At 47.0% G+C, this 16,264-nt stretch overlaps 1 protein-coding gene across 1 annotated transcript in view; it reads right to left on the reverse strand.

Moving 5' to 3' along the window:
* LOC134984780 (zinc finger protein 585A-like) overlaps positions 1 to 11,978 on the reverse strand; it is a 126,138-nt gene extending 114,160 nt beyond the window's left edge. Inside the window, exon 1 of the mRNA XM_063950273.1 lies at positions 11,755 to 11,978. Coding sequence (XP_063806343.1) covers positions 11,755 to 11,978 — 224 coding nt within the window. The remainder of the gene's footprint in view (positions 1 to 11,754) is intronic.
* Positions 11,979 to 16,264: the final 4,286 nt, after the last annotated feature.

A 16,264-nucleotide genomic window follows, 5' to 3' on the forward strand; every position in this document is an offset into this window, starting at 1 on the left:
CGTGCGGGCGCCTGAGTGGAGAGAGCCGCGGTGCCTGCACGGAGGTCTGTGACGAACGTGCGGCCGCCTGAGCGGGGTGGAATGGGCGGGCGCCTGAGCGGGAAGATGCCGGAGGCTGAGAGGGGAGCCGCTCCTTGCCGTCACCCAGCACTATGTCTCCACCCGTCGGGGCGGCAGCGGGAGCTGACCGCCCCGTTTCACATACCTCACTCCTGCAGACGTGCGGAGGCTCCGACGGGGCTTTTCAGTAAGCGCCGGCCAGCCAGTGCAGGAGGATGTGAGGGCTGTGAGGGAGCTCTTTCAGAGAGGCCCGACACGCCCGTGCTGCAATCAGCAGCTGCACTATCCCTGACCCTGCCTTTTGGAAGGGGGACAGGGATGTGGTCAAACAGTAGAAAAAATAAAAATAAAAATGAAAAATAAAAGTTTCTTCAACAAAACCGTGACTTCAGCTAAGCATGTGTTGCCACGTTCAGCACAGAAAAAACACTGAGTAAGTGCTCAGGGATATGGAGGGGTGGAGTGTGACTAAATTTAAATATTCAGTGCTGTGTTCCTACGGAAGCCCGTCCATATCCCAAGAGTACTCCAGTGACCCCTAGTGGATGAAAAAGAAACAGGCCTGGCCAACCATTGGCTCTCCAGCTGTTTTAAAACAACAGGTCCCATCATGCTTTGCAACAGTTTTGCTATTAGGAAATGCTAAAACTGTGGCAGGGCATGTGTAGTTTCACAACATCTGGAGAGCCACAGGTTGGCCAGGCCTGCTTTAAAACTTAACGTGTTCGAACCCGACCAAGTAGCTGCCCGGCATAACTGCAAAGCCGAGACACCCTGGGCAGATGCCTAGGAATAACCCATTGACCGTGTGGAGTGGGCCTGAACAAACCTCAGCAGCGGCAAAGCCGCCGAAGACTGAGCCTGTTGGATCGTAAGCCTGATCCAATACGCAATAGACTGCTTCGAAGCAGGACAACCAATCTTTGAAGAATCATAGAGAACAAAAAGCGGGTCTGATTTTCTGAGATGAGCTGGCCTCTGGACATAAATCTCCAAAGCCCGAACCACGTCCAAGGACATTGGTGTAACAGACGTGCCAGTGACAACCAGAACCACCATCGGCCAATTGATATGAAATGCTGACACCACCTTAGGCAAGAATGTCTAGCGAGTTTTATGCACTGCTCTATCCTCATGAAACAGGATAAGGCCCCTAATTCCAAAACACGCCTCACTGAGGACACGGCCAACAACACGATAGCCTGCCATGTCAAATACTCCATGGCCACCTTGTGGAAAGGTTCAATAAAACCGATTGGCGAAAGGCTAGAACCAAATTGAGAACTCACGGCGCTGTGGGAGGCACAAAGGGTGGTCGAATGTGAAGGACACCTGTCAAGAACATTTGGACCACTAGGAGAACAGTCAATTGTTCCCTGGAAGAAAAAGACAAGGCTGAGATTTGAACTTTTCTGGAGCCTAAACGTAGGCCCACATCCACAACAGCCTGCAGGAAGTGCAAGAAACGTCCCAGATGAAAATCCACAGCAGAATACGGTTGACCCTCACACCAAGAGACACATTTCTTCCATATGTGATGGTAATGTTTTGATGCGACCATTTGCCCGGCTTGCAGCATGGTCTAGATAACCTTGCCCGGAATCTCTTTCCTGGCAAAAATCCTCACAGTCTACTTCCATTGCATCAAACGTAGCCGTGAAAAGTCTGGATAGACGAACGGCCCCTGTGTAAGATGATCATCATGAATTGGCAGAGGCCAGGGGCCTTCGAGTAATAAGGCTAGAATGTCTGCATACTAGGCCCTGCGGAGCCAGTCTGGGGCAATCAGAATTGCCTGAGCCCTGTCCCTTTAAGTCCTTTGAGAACTCTGGGAATTAAAGGAAATGGAGGGAACAAGTACACCAACCGGTAAATCCACGGTGTCGCCAGAGCGTCCACTGCTGCGACCTGTGGATCCCTTGTCCCAGAACAGTAACGCAGAAGCTTCTTGGTGAGACGAAAAAGCCAACAAGTCGATTTGCGGGTAGCCCCACCGGTGAAATATGTGCTGAAACACTTGTGGGTAGAGGCCCCATTGCCCCAGGTGCAGATCGTGTAAGCTGAGGAAGTCTGCTCCCCAATTGTCTCCTCCCGGAATTAATATGGCGGAAATAACCTTGGGAATCCGCTCCACCCAGAGGAGTAACTGTGACACCTCCCTCATTGCAGCTCTGCTGTTTGGACCTCCTTGTTGGTTTATGTATGCCACAGTTGGTGTGTTTTCTGACCATACCTGTATGGCCTGATACTGAAGGATAGAAAGAGGTCAGCAGAAGGGCATTGTAAATCGCCCTGAGTTCCGGAACATTTATCGGAAGGGAAGCCACTTGATCAGACCACCTTCACTGGAACCGAGCCCCTAGGGTCAATGCACCCCAACCATGGAAGCTCGCATCCGTTGTCAAAAGAATTCAATCCTGAATTCGGAAGTGTCGACCCTCCAGGAGGGAGATCAGCAACCACCATAAGAGGGAAATCCTGGCGTTTGGTGAAAGGCATATCATCTGGCGCATGTGCAGATGTGACCCAGACCATTTGTCCAGCAGATCCAGCTGGAATGGTCATGCATGAAATCTGCTGTACCGAATTGCGTCGTAGGAGGCCATTATCTTTCCCAGTAAGCGTATGCAAAGATGTACAGAGATTTTATTCAGCTTCAAAATGGAATGTAACATCATTTGAATTGTTTTTGCCTTATCCATAGGAAGGAACACCTTCTGAGACACCGTGTCCAATATCATTACCAGGAACTGAAGCCTCTGCATAGGTTCAAGGCGGGATTTCTGCAGATTGAGAATCCACCCATGATCCGTGAGTAGATCTTTTCCATCAACTGTGCTCTGAATATAGCCATTATGAGATTGCCCAAGTATGGAACAATGTTCACTTCCTGCTTGCGGAGTTGTAGCAACATCTCTGCCATCACCCCTGATTACACCCTCAGTGCGGTTGAGAGACCAAAAGGCAAGGGCTGGACCTGGTAGTGGCTGTCCTGCAGTGCAAACCTGAGGTAAGCCTGAAGAGGCGGCCATATTGGGATGTGAAGATACGCATCTTTAATATTCAGAGATACCAGGAATTCCCCTTCTTCCATGTCACGCTTGGTTTGAGTTGGGGATCTGATGACTGATAATTGACTAAGGGAGCAGCTAGCGGCAAAGGAAGGAAATGAGGTGGCTGAATGTAGTTCTTACTCATGGATTGAAGACAGGCCCGAAGATGTAGAGGGGTAGGCAATGAGGACAATGGCCCTCATTCCGAGTTGTTCGATCGCAAGGCGAATGTAGCAGAGTTACACACGCTAAGCCGCCGCCTACTGGGAGTGAATCTTAGCTTCTTAAATGTGCGACCGATGTATGCGCAATATTGCGATCACAAACGAGTTAGCAGTTTTTGAGTAGCTTCAGACTTACTCTGCCTGTGCAATCAGTTCAGTGCTTTTCGGTCCTGGCTGACGTCATAAACACACCCAGCGTTCGCCCAGGCACACCCACCATTTCCCCGGCCACTCCTGCGTTTTTTCCGGAAACGGTAGCGTTTTCAGCCACACGCCCCTAAAACGCCGTGCATCCGCCCAGTAACACCCATTTCCTGTCAATCACAATGCGAACGTCGGAGCGATGAAAAAGCCGTGAGTAAACTTACTTTCTTCATAGTAAAGTTACTTGGCGCAGTCGCAGTGCGAACATTGCGCATGCGCACTAAGAGAATTCTCACTGCGATGCGATGAAAATCTCCGAGCGAACAACTCGGAATGAGGGCCAATGACCGAGAACGATACACTGAAGAAAGATTAATTGAGTTTTAATGAGACCTCAATCATACACAACGATTAGGAGAGAAGTCTGAGTGAATTCTGAAAGATGAAAGGTTAGTGACTTGTAAACGATGCTGAAGAACACTGAATGAAGAAGTGACTTGTGATTTGTAAATAATGCTAAAGAACACGGAATGAAGAGATGACTTGTGATTTTTAAACAAGGCTGAAGAGAGTATCGCTGTGAGCACCATCAGCAAACAGAGACCCTCTACCAGATAGAGGACCCAGTGGTTAAACCGCAAGAGCAGGTGGACTGGGAGCAAAGGACTGCAATAACAGAACTGCCCACAGAGCGCCCACAGAGCGACCACAACAGCTTACCAGGGGTTAACCTGGCAGCTTGAGCACCTTACAGCAGCAAGTAACTTGAAGCACTGGCACCATAGCTAAGCATCAACCCCTTTTTATAAGGGAAGACTGCACCGGATTGGCTGGACGCAAACTGGGATATCTATTGGCTTGGCTTGGTCTCCAACATGGTGGCTCCATGCACAGAGGACACATGTGGAACCAGCACACAGCCACTACCGCTGGCCTCAGCCTCCCAGACGCCGCACGCCAGAAACAGGACACTTGGAAACAGACACCTCCGGCTGCCATGCTTCGCTCCCCAGTACCCGGACCCCAGCCTCCAGACACCCGGCAGCCGCCCAGGAGGACCTTGCTGCTGTAGCTCCTATCCATTGCAGCGACACCAGCCAGCTAAGAGGAAGGCCACAGGGACCAGAACCGGTGGTAAGACTCCAGATACTGACAGTAACCCCCTTTTTAGGGTGGTCTCCGAACACCCACGCTGCTTAGTGGGATTCTTGGCATGAAAGACACAACTCTCGGAGCATGAACATCCTCTGCAGCCAACCAAGATCTTTCCTCTGGACCATATCCCCTCCAATCTATGAGATACTGGAGACGACCATACCTCTTGCGGAAGTCAAGTAACTTATGAACCTCAAATTCCTCATTTTGAGCAGCTTGAACCTTGGGAGGTTAAGGGAAAGCTGCCCAAAAATGATTTAGTACAAGAGGCTTTAGCAGAGAAATGTGAAAGGCATTGGGAATTTTCAAATAGGGAGGCAGTTTCACCTTGTAAGAAACAGGTTTCAACGCTCTTTTAATAGGGTATGGACCAATGAATCTTGGAGCAAACTTTTTGGTAGGAACTTTTAGTCTGAGTTTTCTGGTGGATATCCAAACACGATCTCCCACTTTGAGACTAGGAGCAGCCCTACGTTTCCGATCAGCGTAGGTCTTTTATTTCTGGAAAGTCTTAAGTTAACGCCTTATGAATTTTTCCCCAAATCTTAGTGAACTGACGAAGAGTGGATTCAGCAGCAAGAACCTCAAGAGGTGGTAGAGATTAGAAGGAAGGAACTCGTGGATGAAAACTATAGTTAATGAAGAAAGGAGTGGAATTGGTTGAAGAATGATATAGGTTATTGTATGCAAACTCAGCAAATGGGAGGCAATCCATCCAGTCATCCTGAGCAGGGGACATGAACATCCGTAAGAAAGTTTCCAGATCTTGGTCGACTCTTTCAGTATGTCCGTCAGTCTGGGGATGGTAGGCTGAAGAGAAGTTCAACTTGATTCCTAGGACAGTGCTGAGAGCTTTCCAGAACTTGGCAATGAATTGAGGACCCTGATCAGAAACTATTTCCTGTGGGAGGCCATGCAAACGGAAAATCTATGAGAAAAACAATTTGGATAGCTGAGGAGCAGAGGGAAAATCGTTCCACAATGACCCAAATGGTTTTGTGCCCTCTGGAAACTGGCAAATCAGTTATGAAATCCATAGAGATGTGAGTCCAAGGATTTTGAGGTGTTGGAAATGGATGAAGACCCAAGGCAGATGTTCATGGACTTTTATGTTGAGCACACTTGGAACTGGCTGCTACAAAATCAAAGACATCCGTTTTAAGATGAGGCCACCAGTAGAAGCGCTGAATGAACTTAAGAGTCCAGAATAATGGAAAAAAGAAAGAAAAGGATCCGTCTTCGGTGCACAATGATTTAAAATATAACTTTTAATTGCTCCGTTAAAAGCGGGTTATAGCATATGTTGCTGAATAGCTAGTATGTGAAATATTAAAACCACAAATAACAAATGTGTGAAAGTATGACAACACTGTGAATTCTAAAAGAAAAAAATCAAATAAACATAAATTTGTTAAAAAACTGAGCGTCTGTTTGATGTCTGTTCTATTACTTTGTCCAAAACTGTAGCATATAATTCATATTCAGGTTACAGAGAGTCTGGGCACTGTGCCAAAGACATTCTTCTAAGCACTAGAGCAAGGGTGGGGAACCTCAGGCCTGCGGGCCGTTTAAGATCCGCAAAGCCACTTGATCCGGCCCGGCCAGGCTCACCTAACCGAGGGAGATACCGGGCACCCGCCTCCTTCCCCTCAGCAGCAGCCGGGAGGGTATAACAATGGGGCATAACAACTGACTGGGGACATATCTAATGGGGCATAACTACTGACTGGGGACATATCTAATGGGGCATAACTACTGACTGGGGACATATCTAATGGGGCATAACTACTGACTGGGGACATATCTAATGGGGCATAACTACTGACTGGGGACATATCTAATGGGGCATAACTACTGACTGGGGGCATATCTAATGGGGCATAACTACTGACTGGGGACATATCTAATAAGGCATAACTACTGACTGGGGGCATATCTAATGGGGCATAACTACTGACTGGGGGCAAGCTAATTTTTAAGTTGAGAATTTTTGTATGGCCCCCGAAGGGTATTATAAATATCCAAATGGCCCTTGGTAGAAAAAAGGTTCCCACCCCTGCACTAAAGCAACAATTTAAATACAACTGTGTCAATGTAGAACATAAGTATAAATTAATCACAAACTAATACTGACACAAGTTAAGACAGTGATTTAATAGAACAGACATCAAACAGACGCTCAGTTTTTTAACAAATTTATGTTTATTTGATTTTTTTCTTTTATAATTCACAGTGTTGTCATACTTTCACACATTTGTTATTTGTGGTTTTAATATTTCACATACTAGCTATTCAGCAACATATGCAATAACATAAGGCGTTACTCGCTTTTAACGGAGCAATTAAAAGTTATATTTAAATCCTTGTGCACCGAAGACCGATCCTTTTCTTTCTTTTTTCCATTATCCTGTACTATGACATGATCTGTGGTAGCACCCCCTGGGAATTATGAACATTTTATGATCTATTTAAATTAGGGGCATCCTTCCAGTTTTCTTTTCCTGTGCAACTAATTTCCCTCTTCCCATTTCCCCTATTTTGTGGTGAACTTGAGAGTCTTAAGACCACCGGCATGACCCATGAAAGATGAAGAATGAGCCCACGTAAGCAACTTCCTGCAAAGTTTTGGTGCCACAAAAGTTCTCCCTGGAGGAAGTAGAGGAACAGTACGGGTTGAAGGAAATGAAGCCAGATTCAGAATAAATTGTTTCTCAGAGGAGTTGAGTGAATCATCCATTTGAAAAGAACGAGAAAGTGCATCTGCTCTTCGATATAAGGTTCCTGGGTGGTTAAAGAGTTTGAAGGAGAACCGAGAGAAGAAGAGAGCCCACCTGGCTTGCCATGGGTTTAAACAACGAGCTGTCTGGAGGTACAGAAGATTCTTGTGATCCATGATAACAGAGATAGGGTGTTGAGCACCCTCTAATGAATATCGCCACTCTTCAAAAGCTAATTTTATGGCCAACAGTTCTTGTTCCCCAATAGCATAATTTTGCTCAGCTTGGGAGAATCTTTGAAAAAAATATGCACAAGGATGACTTTTCTTATCTTCAAAGAGCTGAGAAAGAACCGCCCTGACTCCCACCGAAGAAGCATCAACTTCCACCTGAAAGGGGCGACTGAGATCAGGTTGGCAAAGACTTAGAGCGGACATAAAGCCCTCTTATAAGAACGTGAAGGCATTCAGAGCCTCGGGTGGCTGAATCGAAGGACTGGCTCCTTTCCTGGTTAACATGGTTTCTGGGGCGATGATAGTGGTGTAGTCCTTGATAAATTTCCTGTAAAAGTTGGCAAAGCCAAGAAATCGTTGGATCCCTTTTAGAGTGGTAGGAAGAGTCCAATCATGAATCGCTTGGACTTTGGTTGAATCCATCTGTAGCTCCTGTCTGGAGATGACATAACAGAGAAAGGAGATGGAGGGTACCTCAAAGGTGCACTTTTCTAATTTGCAAAGAAAATGGCATTAAAACCCCTTTTCAGCGTCAGTGCCAGTGTGGGCTTGCATAGAGGAACAGCAGCAGCACTTAAGATGTGTGCCCGCTGCCCTAACGCAGCCATCTGTACCGGGGACCCCGGTTTTGTACTCACCACTCAATTAGGGGTGGCAGCATGTTGTGAGGAAGAGCGCACACCGCAGTGGGTGAGCGAAACAACCCCCTTCAGGAGCTATGTCCTGTCAGCAGGAATCTGGACCATTAACCCTTCAAGAGGTTGGCACCGGTCCCCCCTAAGTCTCACGACGCAGGCAGACTGGTGCCAACCCGTCCTTCCTGAAAACATCAAACTAAAATACATTCTGAAGAAAACTCTCTGGAGCTCCAGAGAATGCACCCGGCTCCTTGGGCACATTTTCCTAAACTGAGTCTGCAGGAGGGGCATAGAGGGGAGGAGCCAGCACACACTAATTATTTTTTAAAGTGCAGGCTCCAATAGACCCGATCTATACCCCATGGTACCAAGACCATCCCAGTATCCCCTAGGATGTTTGAGAAAGTGGGACATTCCTGTTGATAGTCCTTCATGACGCTTTACCTAAACCAATCCCGGAGGAGTTGTCTTCCGTCTCGAAGTAATATGCTAAAGAAGTAAGACTGTTAGAGACACTCAGAGTTTGTTTCCTATTGTAACATGTGCCAACTGGGACTAATTTACTGGGCATGGATCTATTTTTGGGCCAAATTTATTTGCTCTTCTTATGGGTTTAAAACTTATCTTTTTATCTTTATTTCCTGAGCTATGTATGAGATACACCAGAGAGTGTGGGGAGGAGACTGGTCAGATCTCTGGTCTGGTAACACACAGTGACATGATGTGAGGGGGAGAGCAGGAGTATAATAGGGGTTGATGGCTGCTGATGTATGAGATACACCAGAGAGTGTGGGGAGGAGACTGGTCAGATCTCTGGGCTGGTGACCCACAGTGACATGATGTGAGGGGGAGAGCAGGAGTATAATAGGGGCTGATGGCTCCAGATGTATGAGACACACCATAGAGTGTGGGGAGGAGACTGGTCAGACCTCTGGGCTGGTAACACACAGTGACATGATGTGAGGGGAGAGCAGGAGCATAATAGGGGCTGATGCCTCCTGATGTATGAGATACACCAGAGAGTGTGGGAAGGAGACTGGTCAGATCTCTGGGCTGGTGGCCCACAGTGACATGATGTGAGGGGGAGAGCAGGAGTATAATAGGGGCTGATGGCTCCAGATGTATGAGACACACCATAGAGTGTGGGGAGGAGACTGGTCAGACCTCTGGGCTGGTAACACACAGTGACATGATGTGAGGGGAGAGCAGGAGCATAATAGGGGCTGATGCCTCCAGATGTATGAGACACACCATAGAGTGTGGGGAGGAGACTGGTCATATCTCTGGGCTGGTAACACACAGTGACATGTGAGGGGAGAGCAGGAGTATAATAGGGGCTGATGGCTCCTGATGTATGAGACACACCAGAGAGTGTGGGGAGGAGACTGGTCAGATCTCTGGGCTGGTAACACACAGTGACATGATGTGAGGGGAGAGCAGGAGTATAATAGGGGCTGATGGCTCCTGACTCCACACTGGGAAAATGCATATTCCTCATTAGTCTGTACTGACGGAGGAGGGTGTAGGATAAGAGATAGTTGTAGGGACTGAGCAAGGAGAATATGTGACTCTTTTCTGTAATAAGTGTTAATTACTCACCTGTGCTGATATCTGTAGGAATTTCCTCCTCCTTACACTGCTGATCACCCCTCACATGCGTCTCTTCTTCTCCCTCTATATCTTCTGCCTTTATATCAGTCACATACGTTTCTTCTTCTCCTTCTATATCTTCTGCCTTTATATCAGTCACATACGTCTCTTCTTCTCGCTCTATATATTCTGCCTTTATATCAGTCACATACTTCTCTTCTCCCTCTGTATCTTTGACTTTAATATAATTTAATTGGGCTTCACCCTATGTAAACCATCAATAAAATAGGATTTTAATACCGACCGGTAAATCCTTTTCTATGAATCCGTAGAGGATGTTGGGGACACCAAAAGAACCATGGGGTATAGACGGATCCGCAGGAGGCATGGGCACTTTAAGACTTTCAAAGGGGCGTGACCTGGCTCCTCCCTCTATATCCCTCCTCAGACTCAGTTTGGAACTGTGCCCAGAGAGACGGACATTTCGAGGAAATGAATTAACAATATAGGTGAGCATCATACCAGCTCACGCCATAAACATGCCATATAACATGGCATTCAACTGAACACATGCCAACGGACATGAACAAAATTCAACAAAACAAGCTGAAGAAACCATAACACAACCTGTGTGTAACCAGAACTAAACTGCAGATACAGTACGCACTGGGACGGGCGCCCAACATCCTCTACGGACTCATAGAAAAGGATTTACCGGTAGTTATTAAAAACCCATTATCTATTTCGTCCTAGAGGATGTTGGGGACACCAAAAGAACCATGGGGTTTATACCAAAGCTCTATAGCGGGAGGGAGAGTGCGGATTGACCAAACTTTAGGTCTTCATCGGCCAAGGTATCAAACTTGTAAAACTTAGCAAACGTGTTTGACACCGACGAAGTAGCAGCTCGGCAAAGTTGCAATGCCGAGACACCCCGGGCAGCCACCCAGGATGAGCCCACCTTCCTAGTGGAATGGGCCTTCACAGATTTCGGTAACGGCAAACCAGCCATGGAATGAGCCTGCTGAATCGTCTGACATATCCAGCGGGCAATGGTCTGCTTGGAAGCAGGACACCCAATCTTATTGGGAGCATAAAGGACAAACAGAGACGCGGTTTTCATAACGGCCTGAGGGTCCCTGGACCTGGAACAATACTTCAGAATTTTCTTGTTGATGTGAGACGCCATCATGTCTATATGGGGAACCCCCCAAAGACTTGTCACCAGAGTGAAGACCTCCTGGTGGAGACTCCACTCTCCTGGGTTTAGGTCGTGTCTGCTGAGGAAGTCTGCTTCCCAGTTGTCCACTCCCGGAATGAATATTGCTGACAGAGCGCTTGCACGCTTCTCCGCCCAGCAAAGAATCTTTGTGGGTTCTGCCATTGCTGCTCTGCTCTTTGTGCCGCCTTGGCGGTTTATGTATGCTACTGCCGTGACATTGTCCAATTGAATCAGTACTGGCAGGTTGTGAAGAAGATGTTCCGCTTGTAGAAGGCCGTTGTAAATGGCTCTTAATTCCAGAACGTTTATGTGAAGATGAGTTTCTGGACTTGACCATCTTCCTTGGAAGGTCACCCCCTAAGTGACTGCCCCCCAACCTCGGAGACTTGCATCCGTTGTCACTAGGATCCAGTCCTAGATCCCGAACCTGCGTCCCGCTAAGAGGTGAGAGCTGTGGAGCCACCACAGGAGTGAGATTGTCGTGTTGGGAGATAGAACTATTCTCCGGTGCATATGAAGGTGGGACCCCGACCACTTGTCCAATAGGTCCCACTGAAACACCCTGGCATGGAACCTCCCGAACTGGAGGGCCTCGTATGCCACAACCATTTTCCCCAGCAACCGAATGCATTGATGAATGGAGACTGTTTTTGGTTTCAGAATGAGTTTTACCAAACTCTGAATTTCCAGAGCCTTCTCCAGAGGGAGAAACACTCACTGCTGGATTGTGTCCAGAATCATGCCCAAAAACGCCAACCGCGTTGTCGGGATTAACTGTGATTTCGGCAAGTTTAAAAGCCAGCCGTGTTGTTGCAGAACAGACAGGGACAGTACAATGTCCTGTAGCAACTTGTCTTTGGACCTTGCCTTTATCAGGAGATCGTCCAAGGACGGGATCATTGTAACTCCTTGCTTGCGGAGGAGAGCCATCATTTCCACCATCACTTTGGTGAAAATCCTCGGAGCCTTGGATAGGCCAAACGGCAACATCTGAAATTGGTAATGAGTACCCTGGATAGCAAACCTCAGGTAACTTTGATGAGGGGGATAGATGGGGACATGAAGGTATGCATCCTTTATGTCCAATGAGACCATAAATTCCCCCTCCTCCAGACTGGAGATCCCTGCTCTGAGAAACTCCATTTTGAATTTGAATTTCTTTAGGAAGAAATTGAGAGATTTCAGGTTGAGGATTGGTCTTACCGAGCCATCCAGTTTTGGTACTACAAACAGGCTTGAATAAAAACCCTCCCCCTGTGCCAGGGGAACCGGCACCACAACCTAATTTTGACATAACTTTTGTATCGCTCCATGGACTAGAACTCTGTCTGGAAGTGTAACTGGTAAGGCTGATTTGAAAAAACGACGAGGGGGGACGTCTTGAAATTCCAGTTTGTACCCTTGGGATACAATTTTTAACACCCAAGGGTCTAGGTCCGAGCGAACCCAGATCTGACTGAAAAGCTTTAGACGTGCCCCCACCGGTGCGGTCTCCTGTAGACCCGGCGTCATGCTGTGGATTTTGCAGAAGCCGGGGAGGACTTCTGCTCATGGGAACCCGAGGAGGCGGGTGCCCTCTTCCCCCTTCCTCTGTGAGCAAGAAAGGAATTTCCTCTGCCTTTTTTATATTTGTTGGGCCGAAAGGGCTGTATGTTATAGTGTTGCGGTTTCTTTTGTTGCGCAGGACCATAAGGCAAATAGGTCGATTTACCTGCGGTAGCTGCCGACACTAAATCAGTAAGACCGTCACCAAAGAGTTCCCCACCCTTAAAGGGAAGAGACTCCATATTTTTCTTGGAATCTGCATCAGCATTCCACTGGTGAGTCCAGAGAGCTCGCCTAGCCGCAACAGACAGGATTTGCCTTAGCACACAGCAGGGTAGCGTCTCTAGAGGACTCTTTCAAGTATGCAGCTGCATCTCTGATATAACCAAGCGTCATTTGGATGTTATCCTTATCAAGAGTATCCCAATTTGAAGACAACCCTTCTGCCCACTTTTCAATAGCGCTACTTACCCACGCAGACGGAAAAAGAGGTCTGAGTTGCGTCCCAGTGGTTGTAAAAATAGCTTTCAAAGTAGCCTCTTGCTTACGGTCAGCCGGCTCCTTAAGGGCCGTCGACTGAGCCGCAGGGAGGGCTACTTGTTTAGATAAGCGCGCTAGGGCTTGTCTACTGTGGGGGGTGTCTCCCACTTTTCCCTATCAGCAGCGGGAAAGGGGTACGCCACCGTAATTCGTTTAGGAATCAGGAACTTTTTATCAGGGCTTTCCATATGCCCTCACATAGAGAATTCAGTTCAAAGCAAGGAGGAAACGTAACCGAGCGCTTCTTTTCCTTGTAAATAAGAACGCGCGTTTCAGGTGTAGTAGGGTCCTCATCAATATGCAAAACGTCTTTAACAGCTACAATCATATACTGAATACTCTTAGCTAATTTGGGATCCAACCTGGAATCCGCATAGTCGACATCGGCTTCAGAGTCCGTGTCGGTATCTGTGTCAGCTAACTGGTCAATATTACGTTTATGTGACCCCGTAGGGTCCTGGTGCAACAAAGCATCCTCCATTGATCTCTGCCATACCTGGATGAATGAATGGAGGAGGCGCGCCGGTCACGTGACTGACAATACGTGAGTCACGTGACCGAAGTGACATGAGAATAAATAAAAAATAATGGGAAACGAACGGTGCTGGTGAATGGAGGAGGTTTGCCGGTCATGTGAATGATGACGCGTGCGTCACATGACCGGAACTGTAAAACCAAAATAGTTGGGGAAGTCTTGGGGAGAATCACGTGACCGGGCTTTCGATCATGTGATCTAGTGTGGAGAGATGAATACCGGCCATGTGACTTATGATGAATGTGTCACATGACCGGATCTCCTGCAAAAACTAGAGTGAGATTTGTCATGGAGACAAAGAAGCCCATTATATAGCCCTCCATATTACACTATAAAGTGTTAGAAATCTCGGTCATGTGACTATTCACTATTATTAAAAACTTCTTTTTCGGGATATATAAAAACACTCGTTTCTAATGAAAAAGAATTTATGGATAGATAGTTTTGCCTCAAAGTTATTTTAGGTAAAAATATGTTATTTTGAATAAAATATATACATGTGGAATTTTGATGATTGCAGACAGGTGTGATGATTATTATGGGATGAATACTCCTATAAAAAGGGAGTGATGAAGCAAGGGACAATACCTTTGATAAAGCTGCCTCTTGTGGCAGTGAAACGCGTCAGGACCCTTTATTTGGACCTTAATCATTGTAATATCCAGACAATCGGACTGTGGACCTTATAGCCTGGGATTTACAAATCTGGTGTGCCATCCAGCTCACATCCACCTCCAATTCCCTCAACTTTTGCGTCGGAGTTCGTGCCATCTGAACCTTCGCTAAGGGAACATTCCATCTCTAGGAGTGGTAATTATTGTGGAAAAATGTAATTTACCTGAAAGGCTTAACATCTTCTAGGTCCACCTACCACTGGATAACACTGCCATTTGTCCATATATGTCCAAATATACCAGAGACTGGTTTATATTAATTGGCTCCATTTTTTAATGTTCGAGATACAGATTTTATATTGAATATTTTTAATGAGTATTTAATGTCAGAATAAAACTTTTTTATGTATCATTCACACCTGTCTGCTTATAAATATTAACATATATATTTTTCTAGCGCTGTGTACTGTTATATACATATTGTTCTGTTTGGATTGACTATCCTATTTTGTTCAGCTGCTTGGAGAACCAATTCGTATTAAGCGCGTGGTAACCCACACAAGTGAGGATATTTCTACATGGATCTGAGATTCAGACTGAGCAAACTTAGCATTCAACGCATTCAATGTAGTTAACCAGTCAGCCGTCGGCTATGCCGACAGGGCCACACCCAATACATTAGGTGTCCCCAACAAATTATCCCCCGGAGGGGAAAACTCTGCCTCAGACATGTCGCCTATAGAAGGACAGCACACAAATACAGCCTGACAGGAACACAAAGGGAGACAGCCAGCTCACACTCCAGCGCCAAAATGTGCAGGTCTGAAAACACCCTGAAGTGTACCCGAGCTGCAGCGCTATATAAATTCAATATATATTCAATATTGTGCCCCCCCCTTCTTTTTTTAATGCCCCTGGTACTTGCTGCTGTGAGAAAGGACCAGCGGTGCTGCTTGGAGGAGGAAATGGCGCCAAGTGAGCTGTGGGGATGAAGCTCCGCCCTCTATAATGGCGCGCTTCGTCCCGGTATTTTATTAATTATTTATCCTGGCGGGGCTATATATACAGTGCATTTTGAGGTCTAAATTAGCTCCCCAGGGCGCCCCCCCCCCCCCCCCAGCGCCCTGCACCCAGTGTGTGTTTGTGCGGGAGCTCCGGCGCGCACTGTCAGCCGCTGCGCGGTACCTCAGTAATGCCGTCTTTAACGAAGAGAAGTCTTCTTTTCTTCCTATACTCACCTGTCTTCTGGCTTTGAAGAGGGGGGACGGCAGGCTGTGGGAGCGAGCATCCAGGAGAGCCCGGCGTTCTTCTCCCCTCAGGTGCTGAAGGCATCCTGTCAGCAGCAGCAGAGCCCTGAAACTCATTAGAGACTGCTCTCCCCTCTTTCCCACGAAGCAGGGAGTCTGTAGTCAGCAGATCTCCCCAAAATAAAAAAACTAACATTAAGTCTTTTCAGAGAAACTCTAGGAGCTCCCCCGAGTGCCTCCATCTCGCAGGGCACATTTTCTAAACTGAGTCTGGGGAGGGATTTAGAGGGAGGAGCTAAGGTCACGCCCCCTTTGAAAGTCTTAAAGTGCCCATGCCTCCTGCGGATCCATCTATACCCCGTGGTTCTTTTGGTGTCCCCAACATCCTCTAGGACGAAATAGAAAAGAAGACTAATAATTGTTGCTTTCAGTAATAGATTAAACAATACAAATATAATGACACACAGCTCCTCTACACAACATATAGTGACAGTCACTTTGGTTTATTGGGACGACCCTATAGCCCACCTACCTGATCCTCCTGTGGGATCCTGTGATTCTCCTCTGTACAATCCCGGGAATACAGAGGACGGGGACATCTCTCTGGGGTATCTCTGTTACTGGGCCCATCTGTAGGAGACACACAGTGACTGAGTACAGTGTATATATGTGATTATCAGATGATGTGTGTATATAGGGGCCCCCATACCTGCTCTCCACTGTACAATACATGACAGTCTCCACTTA

This window comes from Pseudophryne corroboree (assembly GCF_028390025.1).
Source record: "Pseudophryne corroboree isolate aPseCor3 chromosome 3 unlocalized genomic scaffold, aPseCor3.hap2 SUPER_3_unloc_8, whole genome shotgun sequence".
NCBI lineage: Eukaryota > Metazoa > Chordata > Amphibia > Anura > Myobatrachidae > Pseudophryne > Pseudophryne corroboree.